The following is a 14,868-nucleotide window of genomic DNA, read 5'->3' as shown; positions in this document are numbered from 1 at the left end:
ACGTGCTTATCGGAGCTGCTGCACGGATTGATGGCCACATGCGGTTGGTGTGGTGCACACGAGTTGCATCGAATACTGGACCCCTCTGGTCGTTGAAGTTTACATGGCTAAACTGCACTACACCCGCTCAGAGCTACCGGCGCAGTACGAAGCAGTGCGGCGGCGTGAGCTGCGAATAGTAGTTGCGCATAACCTTGGTTACCTCGAAGCCGCGCGCTAAGTAGAAGCGCTGCGCCGCCGTGTTGCTGCTCTGCACGTGGAGATACACGTAAGCGAGCCCGTCCTTGCGGGCCTGCGCGATCACGCTCTCAAGCAGTAAGCTGCCTACAATGCACAGTAACACTGTTAATTAGTGTTCCCTCAACCCATGCAGAGATATTGTACGAAGAGGTGGTGAATACCTAGCTTCGAGCGTCGGTATTCCTCCAGCACGCCGATCGTCAGGATGCACAGGCGATAGCGGCGCTTGCCCGAGATCTTCACCTTCTCCACCTCGCAACACACCGATCCGATCGCAGTGCCGTCAGCACCGTAAGCTGCAACATAGGCGTAAACTATTAGACAACCGCGTCGTCCTTCTCCTTCTCGACAGTAGTCAATATAAATTCCCAGCGTACCGAGCTTGCAGTATCCCTCCGGGGCGTGCGCCACGTACTCATAGAACGCGTCGCCGTACTTGACGGGGAAGAGCTTCTCGTTCATGTCGTGTAGCTGCTGTACGTTGCCACTGTCAACGGGGCGGAAGGACACGTCGCCAATGGCCAGCGTCTTGACCGTAGCATTGTCCACTCCGTCGCTCTGATCTATTGCCTTGCGCGATGCTGCATCTTGGCTACACTCGATTTGCACTGCATGGGGCACAAAGCTGAAGCTCCCAGCGCGCAGGAACTCCGCCAACCGCTCGCGCAGCGGCTTCAGCGCATTCTCGTCCTTCGCCTCGGCTTTGAGCAGCACCAGCTTCATGTCGGTGCGCGCCGGGTCAGGCACCACATTGCGCAGGCGCGGCAGATCCAGCAGATGACCTTGCAGCCGCTTGACCACCTTGCCGGCCTTGGCGGCCGCCACGCGCACGCCCACGACCTGCAGCGTCCGGCGCAGCGAGGAGCTCATCTCTTGTATGCATCCATCCCCTCGAGCCACAAGAAAAAGTTCATTTTACTCCAATCGCAATCTCGATCCCCCCGCCTATCATCCAATCACGCGTGCTTATGCGCTGCCGACGCCCGCCATGTCCGATCCAAGCAACCATTTCGCAACGCGACCGGAAGCGCAGATCCCCCCGTAGAGTGACTGACTGAGATGGACGCCGTGGTGCCCTCCGCCAAGCCGACGACGGCGCCGACGCTGTTCCGCCGCAACCGCATCCGCGTCAAGGAGCTGCTGGGCAGCGGCCTGGAGCTCGAGGGCCAGATGGTGACCGTCAAGGGCTGGGCCAAGACCCTGCGCGAGGCCGGCGCCGGCGCCTTCGCCTTCCTGGAGCTCAACGACGGCTCGTGCTTCGCCGGCGTGCAGTGTGTGATCAACAAGGAGGAGACCGAGGGCTTCGCCGACGCCATCGCCTCGGGCGGCGTGGGCGCCAGCTTCAGCGTGGAGGGCGTCGTGGTCAAGTCGCCCGCCAAGGGCCAGGAGGTCGAGGTCAAGGCCGCCAAGGTCAAGGTCTACGGCGGCATCCCCGACAGCGCCACGTACCCCATGAGCAAGAAGCGCCACACGCTCGAGCACCTGCGCGCGCACGCGCACCTGCGCCCGCGCTCCAACATCCACGGCGCCGCCATGCGCGTGCGCAACGCCATGGCCTTCGCCACGCACGAGTTCTTCAACCAGCGCGGCTTCCTGTACATCCACACGCCCATCATCACCGAGTCGGACTGCGAGGGCGCCGGCGAGATGTTCAGCGTCACCACGCTGCTGAGCCAGCACCCGGACGGCAAGCTGCCGCTCACGAAGGACAACAAGGTCGACTACCAGAAGGACTTCTTCGACCGCCCGTCCTACCTCAGCGTCTCGGGCCAGCTCAACGTCGAGACCCACTGCTGCGCCCTCTCGGACGTGTACACGTTCGGCCCCACGTTCCGCGCCGAGAACTCCAACACGTCGCGCCACCTGGCCGAGTTCTGGATGATCGAGCCGGAGATCGCCTTCGCCGACCTCAAGGACGACATCGACCTGGCCGAGGACTACCTCAAGTTCTGCGTGCAGTACGCGCTGGACCACTGCACCGAGGACCTCGAGTTCTTCAACAAGAACGTGGAAAAGGGCCTGCTCGAGCGTCTGGCCGCCACCGTGGAGTCGCCGTTCGTGCGCATCTCGTACACGGACGCCGTGGAGCTGCTGCTCAAGCCGGAGCACCTGAAGAAGGGAAAGTTCTCGGTCAAGCCCGTCTGGGGCACGGACTTCGGCTCGGAGCACGAGCGCTACCTGACCGAGACGGTCTACAAGAAGCCGGTGGTGATCTACGACTACCCGAAGGAGTTCAAGAGCTTCTACATGCGCCTGAACGACGACGGCAAGACGGTGGCTGCCGCCGACGTGCTGGTGCCCAACGTCGGTGAGATCATCGGCGGATCGGCGCGTGAGGAGCGTCTGGACGTGCTGGAGGCTCGCATCAGGGAGTCTGGCGCCAACCCGGAGGACTACAAGTGGTACCTGGACCTGCGCAAGTACGGCTCGGTGCCGCACGCCGGTTTCGGTCTCGGCTTCGAGCGTCTCATTCGTTACGTGACTGGCATTGAGAACATCCGTGACGTGATTCCGTTCCCGCGGTGGCCCGGCAACGCCGCCTTCTAAGCAGTCGCTGGGAGGTAGGCGCTTGACGTTCCTTCGCGGACTAGAGGCGAGTTCGTTGCTCGAGACGGTGCTTATGATGGCGCAAGCCTAGTCACAGTTGCTGGCAGTGTAAGGCCCCTCCATCCCTGTCCCGAGTAAACAAATCTAAACATTTGCAAGATACGTTCACGTGTTTTGATGTTCATCAAGATGATAAGAGATTGGTACTGCCAAGTCGCCCTACGGGTGGCGGAAGAGCGTGATGCACTTCTTGCCGACGTTGAATCGCACGAAGTTCTTGCTCTCGTAGGTGAAGGCCGTCTTGTACTCGGAGCCGACGATGCAGTGCCACGTGGGGCCGTACTTCTCCTCCATCCACGTCTTGATGTGCTTGGCGATCTCCTTCTCCTGCGTGAACTGCTCCAGCGCCACGCTCGCCTGCGCCAGCGCATCGTTCTTCATGTCCCCGTGCTCGTCCACTGGGCAGCACAGCAGCCACACTCAGTCAGCCAAAACCACCAGCATCATCCATCCATCCTTTTGATCTCAATGCCGCCACCTTACTGTCCGTCTCCATCTGCTTGCCATTCTCGCGCGTCATGCTTGCCTTCGTTCGCCCTTCAAGTCGCAAGTGACAGCGAGGGTATCCATCGTGTGCGTGCGTCCCTTCAAGACCGACTTCGCCTTATCTCGGCTAATTCCGAACGAAGCTATTTACGTGCGCCACACCACATAACTCGCCATTATTGAGTGCGACATCGAGAAGAGCGCGAAATTGACCGAGAGAGCAGCGAGGGCGAAGCCGCCGCCTCCAGAGACGCCGCAGCCATGACGCACGACCTGTCGTCGCGCATCGAGTACTCGGAGAAGTACGTGGACGACACCCACGAGTACAGGTGCGTCGCTCGCCCGCTTCCGCCGCGGGAATTGGCCCAGAATCGGCCTCGCAACGCGTGAATGCGCATCGATGGCTAACAATATTCAAATTATTCGCTGCAATTTGTTGCAATTTCTGCTGCAATTCAGACACGTGATCCTGCCCAAGGAGATGCAGCGCAGCCTGCCGGACCGCCTGCTGACCGAGACGGAGTGGCGCCAACTCGGCGTCCAGCAGAGCCGCGGCTGGGTGCACTACGCCATTCACAAGTACGTTCACGCAGCGAGATGCTCCGTCCGCGCTAGCTGCTTCGTGGGCTGAGACCAGTCAGACTGTGGGTCTGCTTGGTCATATCTGAAGCAGCGTTGATTGACCCCGTCTATTGTTTTGTGTTGCTGCTGCTGCGTTGCAGGCCGGAGCCGCACATTTTATTATTCCGACGCCCGCTGGGCACGGACCCCACAACGGGCCGCGTGAACCCGGACATGGAGAAACAGGCCAAGGAGAAGTACGCCCAGGAGTTCAATTAACGGGACTGCTGCGGCAGTGGCGATACTTGTAGTGGGTGAGTCAGGCAGGGATTTCGGTGGGCAGCACCGGGAAACGCAGTGAAGGAGGAGCACGATGCTGACCACGCGCGGTTTAACGTCGGGAGTGCGTGCACACTGATCGAACTGCCCTGAGCAGAATGAAGAGACCCACGTTGGTTTGAGAGAACTGTTGCTTGCTGCTGCTGTTGTTGTTGTTGTTGCACTTTGGTGTGCTGTAGTGCAGCGGAGACCTTGCCTTTCGTGCTTTGGAGCGCGGGAGCAAATCGTCGTCGTATCACGTGCTTGGACGCTCAAGCGAGTCGCTTGCTCGCGTTGAAGTTCGGCGGAGGTGCCTTGCGCGTCAGCGGGGTTTAACGTCTGGAACTCGAGCCTTGGATTGGCCGGCATCCAACTGGAACTTTGTATGTCGCTTAGACATGTTGCTTATTTCAGTTCTTCCGGTGCGTAAGCTCGCTGTCGTCGAAGCAGCCATCTACTGCTTCAACTTAGATCGCTAGGGCGCAGGGTCGACGCAGTGCTGTCACGTCCCTGGACTAGAACTGAAACTTCCTTGAAGTTGTCTCGCGCGCCAGCCTGGAGCTCGCAGCAGTTGGCGCCGCAGTTGGTCGGCCAAGGTGGCTACTGCGCGCCTAGCGCCCACGAGAAAATATTCGCGGCGGCGGCGCCATGCTGCTCGTCTTTCACGTCGAAACGGACGAGAAACTGCCGCTTCAGGATCCGCGCCAGCTATTCGGAGCACTGCCTGTGCCGACTGTCGCAATGCTGGCAGGCGAGTTAGTCCATCACCCCCGGGCTAGTAGCAATCCAACTCGGTGACGAATTCCGCCGCGCTCTTCGGTCTTCAATGTCCATCCTAATACATCTCGCCCAATATCCATCCATCCGGCCCGATTTGTAAGCTGTGGAGCTTTCAGCCTTGAAGCGCAACACCACCACCGCCGAAAAAGCGCTTGCGAATCTTACACGGGCGCACAACCAGCACGTCAACAGGTGCCTCGCAAGCAACGTGTTCGCCGTGAAAAGCGTCGTTGAAGTGCGCAGCCGGGACATGGATCTGCACAACCTTCCAGAGTTAATGCCAGCCCTGATTCAGGTTGTATCATATTGTACCTTCCAAAGTTGGTCTGATTGAACCCCGACCCCCTCCGCGCCGATGACTTGCGCTCAGTATGCCCCCCCCCCCCGAGTCTAGTCTAGGACGAGCAAGCAAAGCCCCGACGCCGGCGTCATGCTCGACTCGTCCTCCGCCACCTCAGTCGCGGCCTCGAGCCGGCCATTCTCCTTTTGCCACGCTGCCGCGCACCGCCCCGTTCTACCTCGCCCACCACCTCTGGACACCCGCCGCCCGGGACAATGCAGACGCCCAAGACGCCGCTCGTGAACATGCAGACGCAGAACAAGGACCAGCTGCTGGCCACCAGCGCGCTCAAGGACGCCATGGGCGCCGACCTCAAGAAGCGGCCCGTGCCCGTGTACGTCAAGATGATGGCCGGCATGGCCGGTGGCGTGGCCGAGGCCTGCATCCTGCAGCCGCTGGACGTGACCAAGACGCGCCTGCAGCTGGACCGCACGGGCCAGTACAAGGGCATGGTCAACTGCGGCACGACCATCTACAAGCAGGAGGGCGGCCTCGCGCTCTACAAGGGGCTCACGCCCTTCGTGACCAACATGGTGCTCAAGTACGCGCTGCGCTTCGGCTCCTTCGCGTGGTTCAAGGAGCAGATCGCCGGCGGCAAGGACAAGCCGATCACCCCCACGATCAACTTCACGGCCGGTCTGCTCGCCGGCTGCATCGAGTCGGTCATCATCGTGACGCCGTTCGAGGTCATCAAGACCCGCATGCAAAAGGAGGTGGGCGTCGGCCGCTTCAGCGGCCCCATCGACTGCACGCGCCACATCGTGCGCAACGAGGGCGTGCGCGCGCTCTGGAAGGGCAACATCCCCACCATGGCGCGCCAGGGCAGCAACCAGGCCTTCAACTTCATGGCCTTTGCGTGGCTCAACCACCACGTGTGGGACAAGCAGGACGGTGACGGCAAGACGCTGCCCACGTACGCCACGTTCATCAACGGCCTGATCGCCGGCTCGCTCGGCCCCATGTTCAACACCCCCATGGACGTGCTCAAGACGCGGCTCATGGCGCAGGAGACCGTGGCCGGCCAGGAGCTCAAGTACAAGGGATTCTTCGACGCCATGAAGGTCATCTCGAAGGAGGAGGGTGTCGGTGCATTGTGGAAGGGTCTGCTGCCGCGACTTACGAGGATGGCGCCCGGCCAGGCCATCACCTGGTCAGTCGTCATGCGCGTGACCTCCATCTTCGAGAACCAGGAGCTGGAGATCTCGGAGAACAAGATCAAAATGTAGACAGACGGACAGAAGTTGAGAGCTCGGCCCACGGCACGAACCGAGCCCTTTAGCAGCAGGACGAGGAGAGACTGAGTTATTGAGATTCATTTACAGTAATACATTGTGGTACTTCATGTGTTGGCAAACAAATTTGGGGGCGCGCGGTCTTATCGGTCCATGCGCGTGTTTCCCGGTGCAAGCGGACAAGTACAGCATTGCACTGGAAATATACGTGCACAAGGCCACGCACGGGAAAGCACCGCAGCTGAGCAAACCACTGGTCTCGGACCCAGACTCTGGGTTGATCGAGATGGCTATTTTGTCAACGTTTTGGAGCAGGAAAAAGGCGTTTCGATCAACCTTATATTTTTGAGCCTGGACCATGGAGTCTGCATGCTGGGACATGGTTGTCTGACAATACGCTTGGTGAGAAGGAAGAAAACGTTTCGTCAAACTTGGGCGTGGACTTGTTGGTGTTACGTCATCCTGGGCAAGCGTGTCACTTCAAGAGTATCTTATCCCGTCGACGACTCAAACCTTGCCCAGCTCAAGATTGCCAGCAGTGAGAAGTCACCAATCAACCAAAGGGCTCTTTGCCTACCAAAACTTGAGGGTTTTCTATTGCGTTTGCGTTCGACTTGCCAGGCTATCTACAGTCATTTACAATGTTGCCTACGTTCACACAGTCTCTGGCATCCGTCCCTCGCTCGATTTTTTCTCCGTCACCGACTCGCGCGCGTTGGTCGGGGCGAGTGGCCGCCTCCATACGACAGCCGCTCGGTCGGTGGGAACTCCTCGCGGAGCTTGATCTCAATCTCGTCTTCGTCCAGGCCCATGGCGCGATACTTAGCGATCGCGCCGAGCAGCTTGTCCAGGTGGCGGCTGGTGCTCGAGAGTCGCGGCGGCAGCCCGAAGCTGTCTCCGTTCGAGAAGAGCGAGCTGCGGTCCAGCGCGTCGCCCTCGCTTCGGGCGTGGCTGTGTACGAGCGGCGGCGTGGGGTCGTCCATCATGCCATAGGGTCTTGCCACCTCATTGGCAATGTCCTCGTCGTCTTCGTCCTCATCGTCATCTTCGTCACTGTCGTACTCGTCGTCATAGTCGTCGTAGTAGTCGCTGCCTAGTGAGTACAAGGAGCTGTCGATCGGCGTCTGCTGGGGCGCGCTGCCGCTGCGGCTGTTGCGACTGCTGGCGCGGCTCCGCGTGCCTCGCGAGCGCATCGAAGACCTTGCCGACGACCGCGTCATGCTCACGGAGCCGCTTCCGACGGCGGCCATGGTGCCTCCGGTGAGGCGGTGCCACGGAGCGCCGTGTCGGCAGCACTCGCAGACGCCGCCGGTGTTCTCCCGTCCGTCCGGTAGCTGCTTCATCTTCTTGTAGTTGGTACAGCCGCACGGGCCGTCGTCCGAGTCCCGGCCGAACAGGCAGGTGCCTCGCCGGCCGATGCCGGCCCGGACGCGCTGGGCGCGGCGCTCCATCTCCTCCCACAGCAGCGTCCGTGCCGGCACCGGCTTGGTCGGCACCAGGCCGGCAGCTCTTTTGGCCGCGTACTCCTTGGCCACTTCTAGTAAGATCTTCTCGGCCTCGCGAATGCGGCGCGCCTGGTCCGCGGCGTGCTCGCTCATAGTGTGCGAGGCGGAGCTCTTGGAGAGTTTCGAGGCTTCGTCCTCCTCCGTGGTGGGGTCCAGTGGCAGCGAGGGGGCCATGCCCCCTGCTTTGTCACTGCAGCCTGAACCGCGAGGCAGCTGCGAGTCCGTGGTGGAGACTGCCGTGCCGCAGTCGCTCGTCACGCCTTCGCTCTGCGAGCGCGAGCGGCGCTTGTGTTTGTGCGGCCCGGGCTGCTGCAGCGACGGCGACGAGGGCGACAGCAGGTGACGGAACGTGCCGGCCGATGCCGGTGACCGGCGCTTGGGGTGGAGGAGTCTGCTGCTGGAAGGAGCCACTCGCTGCTCCCCGGACCTGGCGGCGAGCTTGTTGCCCATGGGCGGACGATTTTTTGGTTCGGATTTTTCGGTTTTCACCCTGCCGATATACGGGGGTATGTGTGTCGTAAACCCGCGGCCGTGTCGGGCGTGCGCGCGGCGAGGTGAACTCGAAAGTGAAGGTGGCTCTCGCGCGCTCGAGTGTACCGACAGGCAGGGGCAACGCGCACTGGCTGGCGCTGGTGTCGGTGACGGCGTGTGTCGGAGACTGTCGGTCTCCGCCGGCCGCAACGCTTTGACCTTCGAGAGAGGAGGTGAAACGGTCGATCGACGCAGAAAGGGAAAAATCAACGGCAAAAATGACCCCTGACTTTAGCGACCTGAAAAGTGGAAAACTATTTTATGATTAGCAAATTGCTACCACAAAATTTGACTACTACTTGGCTTTAATGGCCTTGTGGTTCCTTCGAAATTGGAGCCCTCGCGATCGACGACGCCGGCCATGGATGGACCACAAAATCGGCGCAATGAGTTGGCCTCGACCTCGGTCTCGCCTCCAGCTTACGGGCACCACGAGCAAGTGTGATTGGCAGCGCACACCCAGCACCTCGGCCATTGCCACAGGTTGCCAATGGAAATTCTTGCATCGCCGAGGCAGCTTTTGCCAACGCGAAGAGGTATGGCGGGGCGGCACCAAAGTCGGTCGGTCAGCAAAAGAATGCAAGTCCACCTTGGCATATGTATAACTTTCTCTCCTCTCTTACGACGATGTGATGGGCGCTCGCAATGCTGCCGGATGGCTTGCGCCACGTGGTATTCATAGGCCACGGCGGGCGGAGATCACCGAGATGAAAAGCGTAGGTCTCCGCTGTATCTGCTGTATCTGTGCACCTGATACTCTGGGCGGCAGCGTCTTATTTAACGCTGGCCGATCCTCTGGCCTGCGCGAGTCAACTCGCCAGTTCTCCCCCGCCCGTCCGTCGACGAAGCGGAGGACACAGAGATCCATCCGTGCACACGCACACAGTACTGTAAGCTCAGACGAAAACCACAGGCGCTGGCGTTGGACGAGTGCGCTGCGCCTGTCCGGCCGTCTCTATAAGTGATACTTCAACCACTTCAACTAACTGCTTCAACTAGCCGGTCCGCGCGAGCCAGTCCGAAAGATCGCGGGGAGGAGTTCACGTCCGAGTTGGCTCCTCCCCCGTGCGACGTCCCGAATTGCATGGCGTACCCGCACGCGCAGATACACCCATACATGTATTGGTGTGCAAGCACCGTAGCCACTTGCAGCGTGTGGGGGCTCGACTATCGCATGGTCTCACGCGAGGCGTGCTTCCCGCAGGCTCTGGGTGTAATGGTTGCCTCGCGCGTGGGGCTGCGACTCGAGAGATTTAAATCACCGGCAACAGGCGCTGATTTCTTTCGCGGCGTGGCGTTGTGGGCGGAGAACTCGGCAGTGAGAATAAGACGAGGTCGCACAATACTAGTACAGCTCAACAGTGTTGTGTAGTCCGCCCTTGAGGCCGTTTGAAAGGCAAGAGACTAAGAAAAAGATATAAACGCAATGCCAACCAGCTAACGGCTTATGGCCAGCTAGATGACATTCCGGACATTGTTCTCTTTTGTTCGAACCAGATCACTGAATCTCCTCCTTGATGGTTGCGGAGACGGCGGTGTTCGGAGCAACGACACTCGTGGCATCCTCGTCTTTTGCGTCCTTGGTCTCAGCTTCCACCACGGTGGCAACACCTTCATCCGTTGGCTGCTCCTTTGCTAACTGAGTCTGCTGTGCCAGCTTCTGCGCGGCGCGGAGCACGGCGTCCTCCTCGCTCTCCTGCTCCTCCTGCTCGGCTTGCTCGGCGCTCGCGCTCTTGGGCAGAAACGGCTCGCCGGGACACAGCGCCTCGAAGATGGCGCGGGCGTTGGCGCTCGCGCTCTCGAGGTGGATCTCCAGCGGGCTGGCGGCGTTGCAACTGGTAGGCGGTTTCTCAACGGGATCCGCGACACCAGCATCGAATTCGGCCATGGACGTTTCGCACACCCACGCGTTGGCCGGCAAGTCCGTCGCCTTTGCGCTGGGGTCGAGCAGTTTGGCGTCACCGGAAGCCAGGTGGTCCATAGTAAAGATGGCCCGCCAGGCGATCCGGTCGCTCCAGGCTGGCTTGGTTGCGGCCTCCCCTTCATCAGTAGTAGCTTCTACTGCATCTTCGTCGGCGGTCTCCGCCATTGCGGCGCTCTCCTTGCCCTTCTTCTGTTGCAATTCTGCCTCCGAGCTCAGGATGAGACGGCGGATCACGGCCTGCACGAGGTTCTGCTGCTTGTCTGCTTGGTCGAACCACTCAGTCGGCAGTACCATCGAAATCTGCACGAGGAAGTAGCCCTTGGGACACGCGTACGCTCCGACATCGAGCTGGATGACCTGGATCGCGAACGGGTTCTGAAACTCGCTGTCTTCGGGCGGGATGACGAGCATCAGACGACTCATACCTTCACGTAATGACGACTTGAGCACAAATACGCCGCGCAGAATCTGGCCGTGGGTATGAGTTGGCTTTTCACTGTTAGTGGTGAGCCGGAGGTTGTCCACGTAGCTGCCGTTGGTCACCACGTGCTTCGTACGCAGCACATCGCCATCACAGCAGCGAACACCGCGAAGTTCATTCGTCTCAGTGTCCAACACGAAGCCGTCAATTGGAGCGCGGAGTACGTAGATACCGCCGTACACAGCACTAAGCCGACAGAAGCTCTGCGCGAGCTCGCTGATGCCATAGAGCGGGGCCAAGAAGGCAGTGCCTGTGAATCGCCCGATGGATGCGACGTAGCGGTACACGGCTTCGAGTCCTTCCCGAGCTGAGATCTGGTTCTTTGTGGCTGGGAAGCTGGCCAGACCGACGCAGTACACGACAACCTGCTGCAACTTGGAGGAGAGCTTGAAGTGCTTCTCCAGCAGCTCCTGGAATGGACGGTCGAGGTATTTCTCCAGCTCAGCATCTCCGTCCGCCTGGCTCGCCTTGTTCTGAGGCCGCTTCAGTGCGCGTCCAAGAGCGAGCGTGCGTTCGTTCTTGGTCTTGACGTCCTCGTGCAAAATGTGGGTCTCACCATAGTCAGCCACAAACTGCAGGAACTTCATCAGCTGCCGCTTCTCCACCATCCCCAGCAACTTGCTCTGGAACACGTCCTTCTTCGAGCACGGCACCTCCCACACTGTGTCAGACTCTTCACTCTTAGCGCCAGACACAGCCGACTGGAAGTGCACGTATGTGCGCTCAATCGCCGCGAACTCGAGGTACCTCCCCACACCCGAGGTGATCAAAATCTCCACTAACTGCTCCGACGACAACATGAGTCGCGGGTTCACGTCAATGCTGAAGGATGAAGATTGACGCAACAATTCCTCCTTCGTGGCTTCGTCGGCGAACCCTTCCTCCAGCAGACGGCACTCGAACGAGCTCTTCATCGGCAACACCCGCTGTTTGTCTTCGTCAATTGTCGCAGTATCCTTAACCTTCTTTTCCACTTTATCATTGTCGTCTTCGTCCCCGAAGTTGCGAGGAGCAATGTTCTCGTTCTTCGTCCACCTCAGGAATTGGGCCAAAGGGAACGACGCGTAGTTGCTGCCGTAGTAGTCATTCTACAACAACATCACCACCACCAATAAGTATAATTTACCTTTCACAAGTGGTAATTTTGTTGCAATCAAGGTTGCCGAACCTGGTCCAGATGCAACACCTTCTTGCCGATACGTGCCAATGCCCTTTTGCCAATCAACACAACAAAATCAGTGTTGCACGAAGGTTAGACACGGTTAAGCAGTGCTTAACCGCTTGTTGCACGTACCCTGCGAGAATCCCCTCCACCATGCCAGTGCCCACCAGCAGCACGTCGTACTCGGTCTCCTTGAGACTCGCGTCCATCGTTCCTCTCTATCGGATCTCTCTATCGCTCGTTTTAATCCACGTAGGCGTCCACCGTTGCGCGCACAAAGAACTCGAAGAGCGGCGCCACCTCCAGCAGGACTTTGGTGAGCCACGAGCGCAGGAACGAGATGTACAGGGACGCGGCTGTGAGCGCGACGCAGGCGGCGAGCGAAGGAATCGTGGCGCAAAGTGCGGAAGATGGAGAGCTCTTTTTGGCAACTCAATATTCCGACTACGGGGCATTCGAAATGAGGGGTGTTGCAATAACCTCTCAGAGTGTATATTGAGAATATTTAATGAAATACGGTAGTGTCCTTGTTGAAGTTGAAGTGTACCCATATGGAAGTCATTGCGAGCGTCGTGCAACTTCTGGCCAGCGCGACCTTTATCTGTCTTAGTCTCTCGTCTCAATGATCTCAAGGGAGGACAATGTCACGCCCTGTCTTCTCAATGATCTCAAGGGAGGACAACGCCATGCCATGCACTGAGCATGGCATCTGAACACCCTCCAATGTGTTTGTCTTATTCTCAATGCCGCGTCTGCTGCCAGTGATTTAAATCTCTAAACTCCGAGCAAGGCAACCATTACACCCAGAACCTGCAGGAAGCACGGCACGGCCGTGTGAGACTATGCGATAGTCGAGCCCCTCACACGTTGGCTGGATGGGTAAATGGCTACCAGCTTGCACGCCATGCAATTCGGGACGTCGCACGGGGGAGGAGCCAACTCGGACGTGAACGCCTCCTCGGACTGGCTCGCGCGGACCGGCTAGCTTCAGTTGAAGCAGTTAGTTGAAGTGGCTGAAGTATCACTTGGACAGGCGCAGCACTACTCGTCCAGAAGAACGAATCTATCGGTGAATTAATTGTTTGTTTAAACGTTGCTTGAAGTTCTCACAGATCGTCGTCTTGACGGCCACTACCGCCCCCTCGAGCGTTCTTGTAGATGCTTGCCCAGGTTTCCGCCTTGGTGCGGTCTCCAGGCGTGACGGAGCTGAAGTTGAGCTGCTTGAGGTTCGGGAAGGCCGCGATGACGTAGTTGCGGTAGTGCTTCTTCTCCTCCAGCGGGTTCCCGTGCAGCGTGATGGAGTGCAAGCGTGGTAGCCACTTGGCCAGCGCGTCCACGTCCGAGTATTTGCTCAGCAGGTTCCCGTGCAGATGCAGCGTGAACAGCTCCGGGTACGCGGAGAAGACGTCGGGCGGAATGCTCTCGAGCTCGTTGCCCGAAAGGTCCAGCCACTGCAACATCCCCGGGTAGTCGAACACAGCACGCAGCGCCTCGTGCATGTCGTCCAGGTTGGAGATCTTGTTGTTGTTAACACGCAGCGACACCGGCATTTGGCGCTTCTTGGCCGTCCGGACGGAACCAATTGAAGCTGAGGCATCCACGCTGGTGGGTGAGCTGAGCTCGTCATTGCCAGCTGAACCTGCTACCAAGCTGCCAACGGGCTGAGCCTTTTTCGTGCCGCTCACGGGGTCGTGCTGCTGCATCTCTGCGATTCAAGTCCATGGAAGAAAGTGTGAGCAACTCGGTAGTATCTATACGTAATGTATTACCAACCTGAGAGTGTTGTGAGCCCCATGAAGGAATAATCCAGAGGCACTGCCGTAGCCTGACGTCGAGGCATACCTGCCTTCTTCGAGGAAACTGCACCTGCTGATGCCGCCCGTGTAGAAGCCATTGTCACGGGGGCACTTGAAATGAAAACTGAGAGCGGCATCTATCTGCGAGGACCAAAGGTTAACCATTACTGGGCCCTGCCTGAAAATAGTGCCTCCATCCATGCCTTATTACGCTCCTCAGCTTCGAGAACTGTCTGAAATAGCTGACTTGACCTAGTTGATACGGTGCCGATCGATGCTCAGCAGAAGTCGAAGCACTCGAAAGGCTCCTCGGATCGCGGAACCCATGGACTTGTACTCGTCAACGTGGAATACGCGACCGTCTTCGCTCTCTGGCTCCGTTGTGCTGGGTGGAAGCACGGCGTATTCAGCGCTTCGGAAGTCGTAGTAGCGCGAAAAGAGCTTGTCGGCACCGACATCCTGCACGCCGCGTGCAAAGCGTTGTTGAACCATTTGAACGTTTGCCAGTCGCGAGAAAAATGACTCACTTTCGACGGTGATTGGGTCGCAACCACCCGAATTCTCGCGCAGGATGACACCAAGTTCAGTCAACGGATCCGCCAAGCGCGCAATTGCAAAGCTCATTAGCTCTTGGTTGGATTTCGCTAGAGCTTTGGCTTCTTCCTTGACGGCTGCAGCACACGCACACCAGAATCCCCCGTTCCCGGGCAGTATGTATCCCGACTGCAACACATTCCGCAGTCGCCGGATCACTTTGAGCGTGTCATTCCGAAGCTCCGTTGCTAGAGATCGAGTGGGGCCTTGGACAATGATAGAAGCATGCAGTTGGTGTCTGGTGTAGGGCAACAAAACCTGCAAGAAGAACGACGCCACCTCATCATACTCGTCATCGTCTTCTTCTTGAG

At 58.9% G+C, this 14,868-nt stretch overlaps 6 protein-coding genes across 6 annotated transcripts; 1 reads left to right on the top strand and 5 right to left on the bottom strand.

Moving 5' to 3' along the window:
• Positions 1-133: 133 nt before the first annotated feature.
• PHYSODRAFT_510427 (hypothetical protein) lies at positions 134-702 on the bottom strand (the record flags this gene model as incomplete). The annotated part of the gene is made up of 3 exons (XM_009532122.1): positions 134-324; positions 402-536; positions 618-702. 3 exons carry the CDS (start codon positions 700-702, stop codon positions 134-136), a joined length of 411 nt encoding a protein of 136 aa, XP_009530417.1.
• Positions 703-1,266: 564 nt separating this feature from the next.
• Positions 1,267-6,157, top strand: PHYSODRAFT_354926 (hypothetical protein). The gene has a single exon (XM_009532121.1). It carries the CDS (start codon positions 1,300-1,302, stop codon positions 2,785-2,787), a length of 1,488 nt encoding a protein of 495 aa, XP_009530416.1. The 5' UTR covers positions 1,267-1,299; the 3' UTR covers positions 2,788-6,157.
• A 1,108-nt stretch (positions 6,158-7,265) lies between these two features.
• On the bottom strand, positions 7,266-8,357 carry PHYSODRAFT_371890 (hypothetical protein; the record flags this gene model as incomplete). The annotated part of the gene is made up of 1 exon (XM_009532120.1): positions 7,266-8,357. A coding segment is annotated over one exon (1,092 nt), but the record flags the coding sequence as incomplete, so codon positions are not given.
• Positions 8,358-10,236: 1,879 nt separating this feature from the next.
• PHYSODRAFT_387561 (hypothetical protein) lies at positions 10,237-12,376 on the bottom strand (the record flags this gene model as incomplete). The annotated part of the gene is made up of 4 exons (XM_009532119.1): positions 10,237-10,698; positions 11,071-12,093; positions 12,174-12,216; positions 12,300-12,376. Coding segments are annotated over 4 exons (1,605 nt in total), but the record flags the coding sequence as incomplete, so codon positions are not given.
• An 897-nt stretch (positions 12,377-13,273) lies between these two features.
• PHYSODRAFT_316453 (hypothetical protein) lies at positions 13,274-14,061 on the bottom strand (the record flags this gene model as incomplete). The annotated part of the gene is made up of 3 exons (XM_009532118.1): positions 13,274-13,726; positions 13,853-13,872; positions 13,941-14,061. The coding sequence occupies 3 exons, from the start codon at positions 14,059-14,061 to the stop codon at positions 13,274-13,276; spliced, it is 594 nt and encodes a 197-aa protein (XP_009530413.1).
• Positions 14,062-14,215: 154 nt separating this feature from the next.
• On the bottom strand, positions 14,216-14,842 carry PHYSODRAFT_512441 (hypothetical protein; the record flags this gene model as incomplete). Its single annotated transcript, XM_009532117.1, has 1 exon — positions 14,216-14,842. A coding segment is annotated over one exon (627 nt), but the record flags the coding sequence as incomplete, so codon positions are not given.
• Between the last annotated feature and the right edge of the window lie 26 nt (positions 14,843-14,868).

Source organism: Phytophthora sojae, assembly GCF_000149755.1.
Source record: "Phytophthora sojae unplaced genomic scaffold PHYSOscaffold_6, whole genome shotgun sequence".
Lineage (NCBI taxonomy): Eukaryota > Oomycota > Peronosporomycetes > Peronosporales > Peronosporaceae > Phytophthora > Phytophthora sojae.
This window is presented reverse-complemented; position numbering and strand designations above follow the sequence as displayed.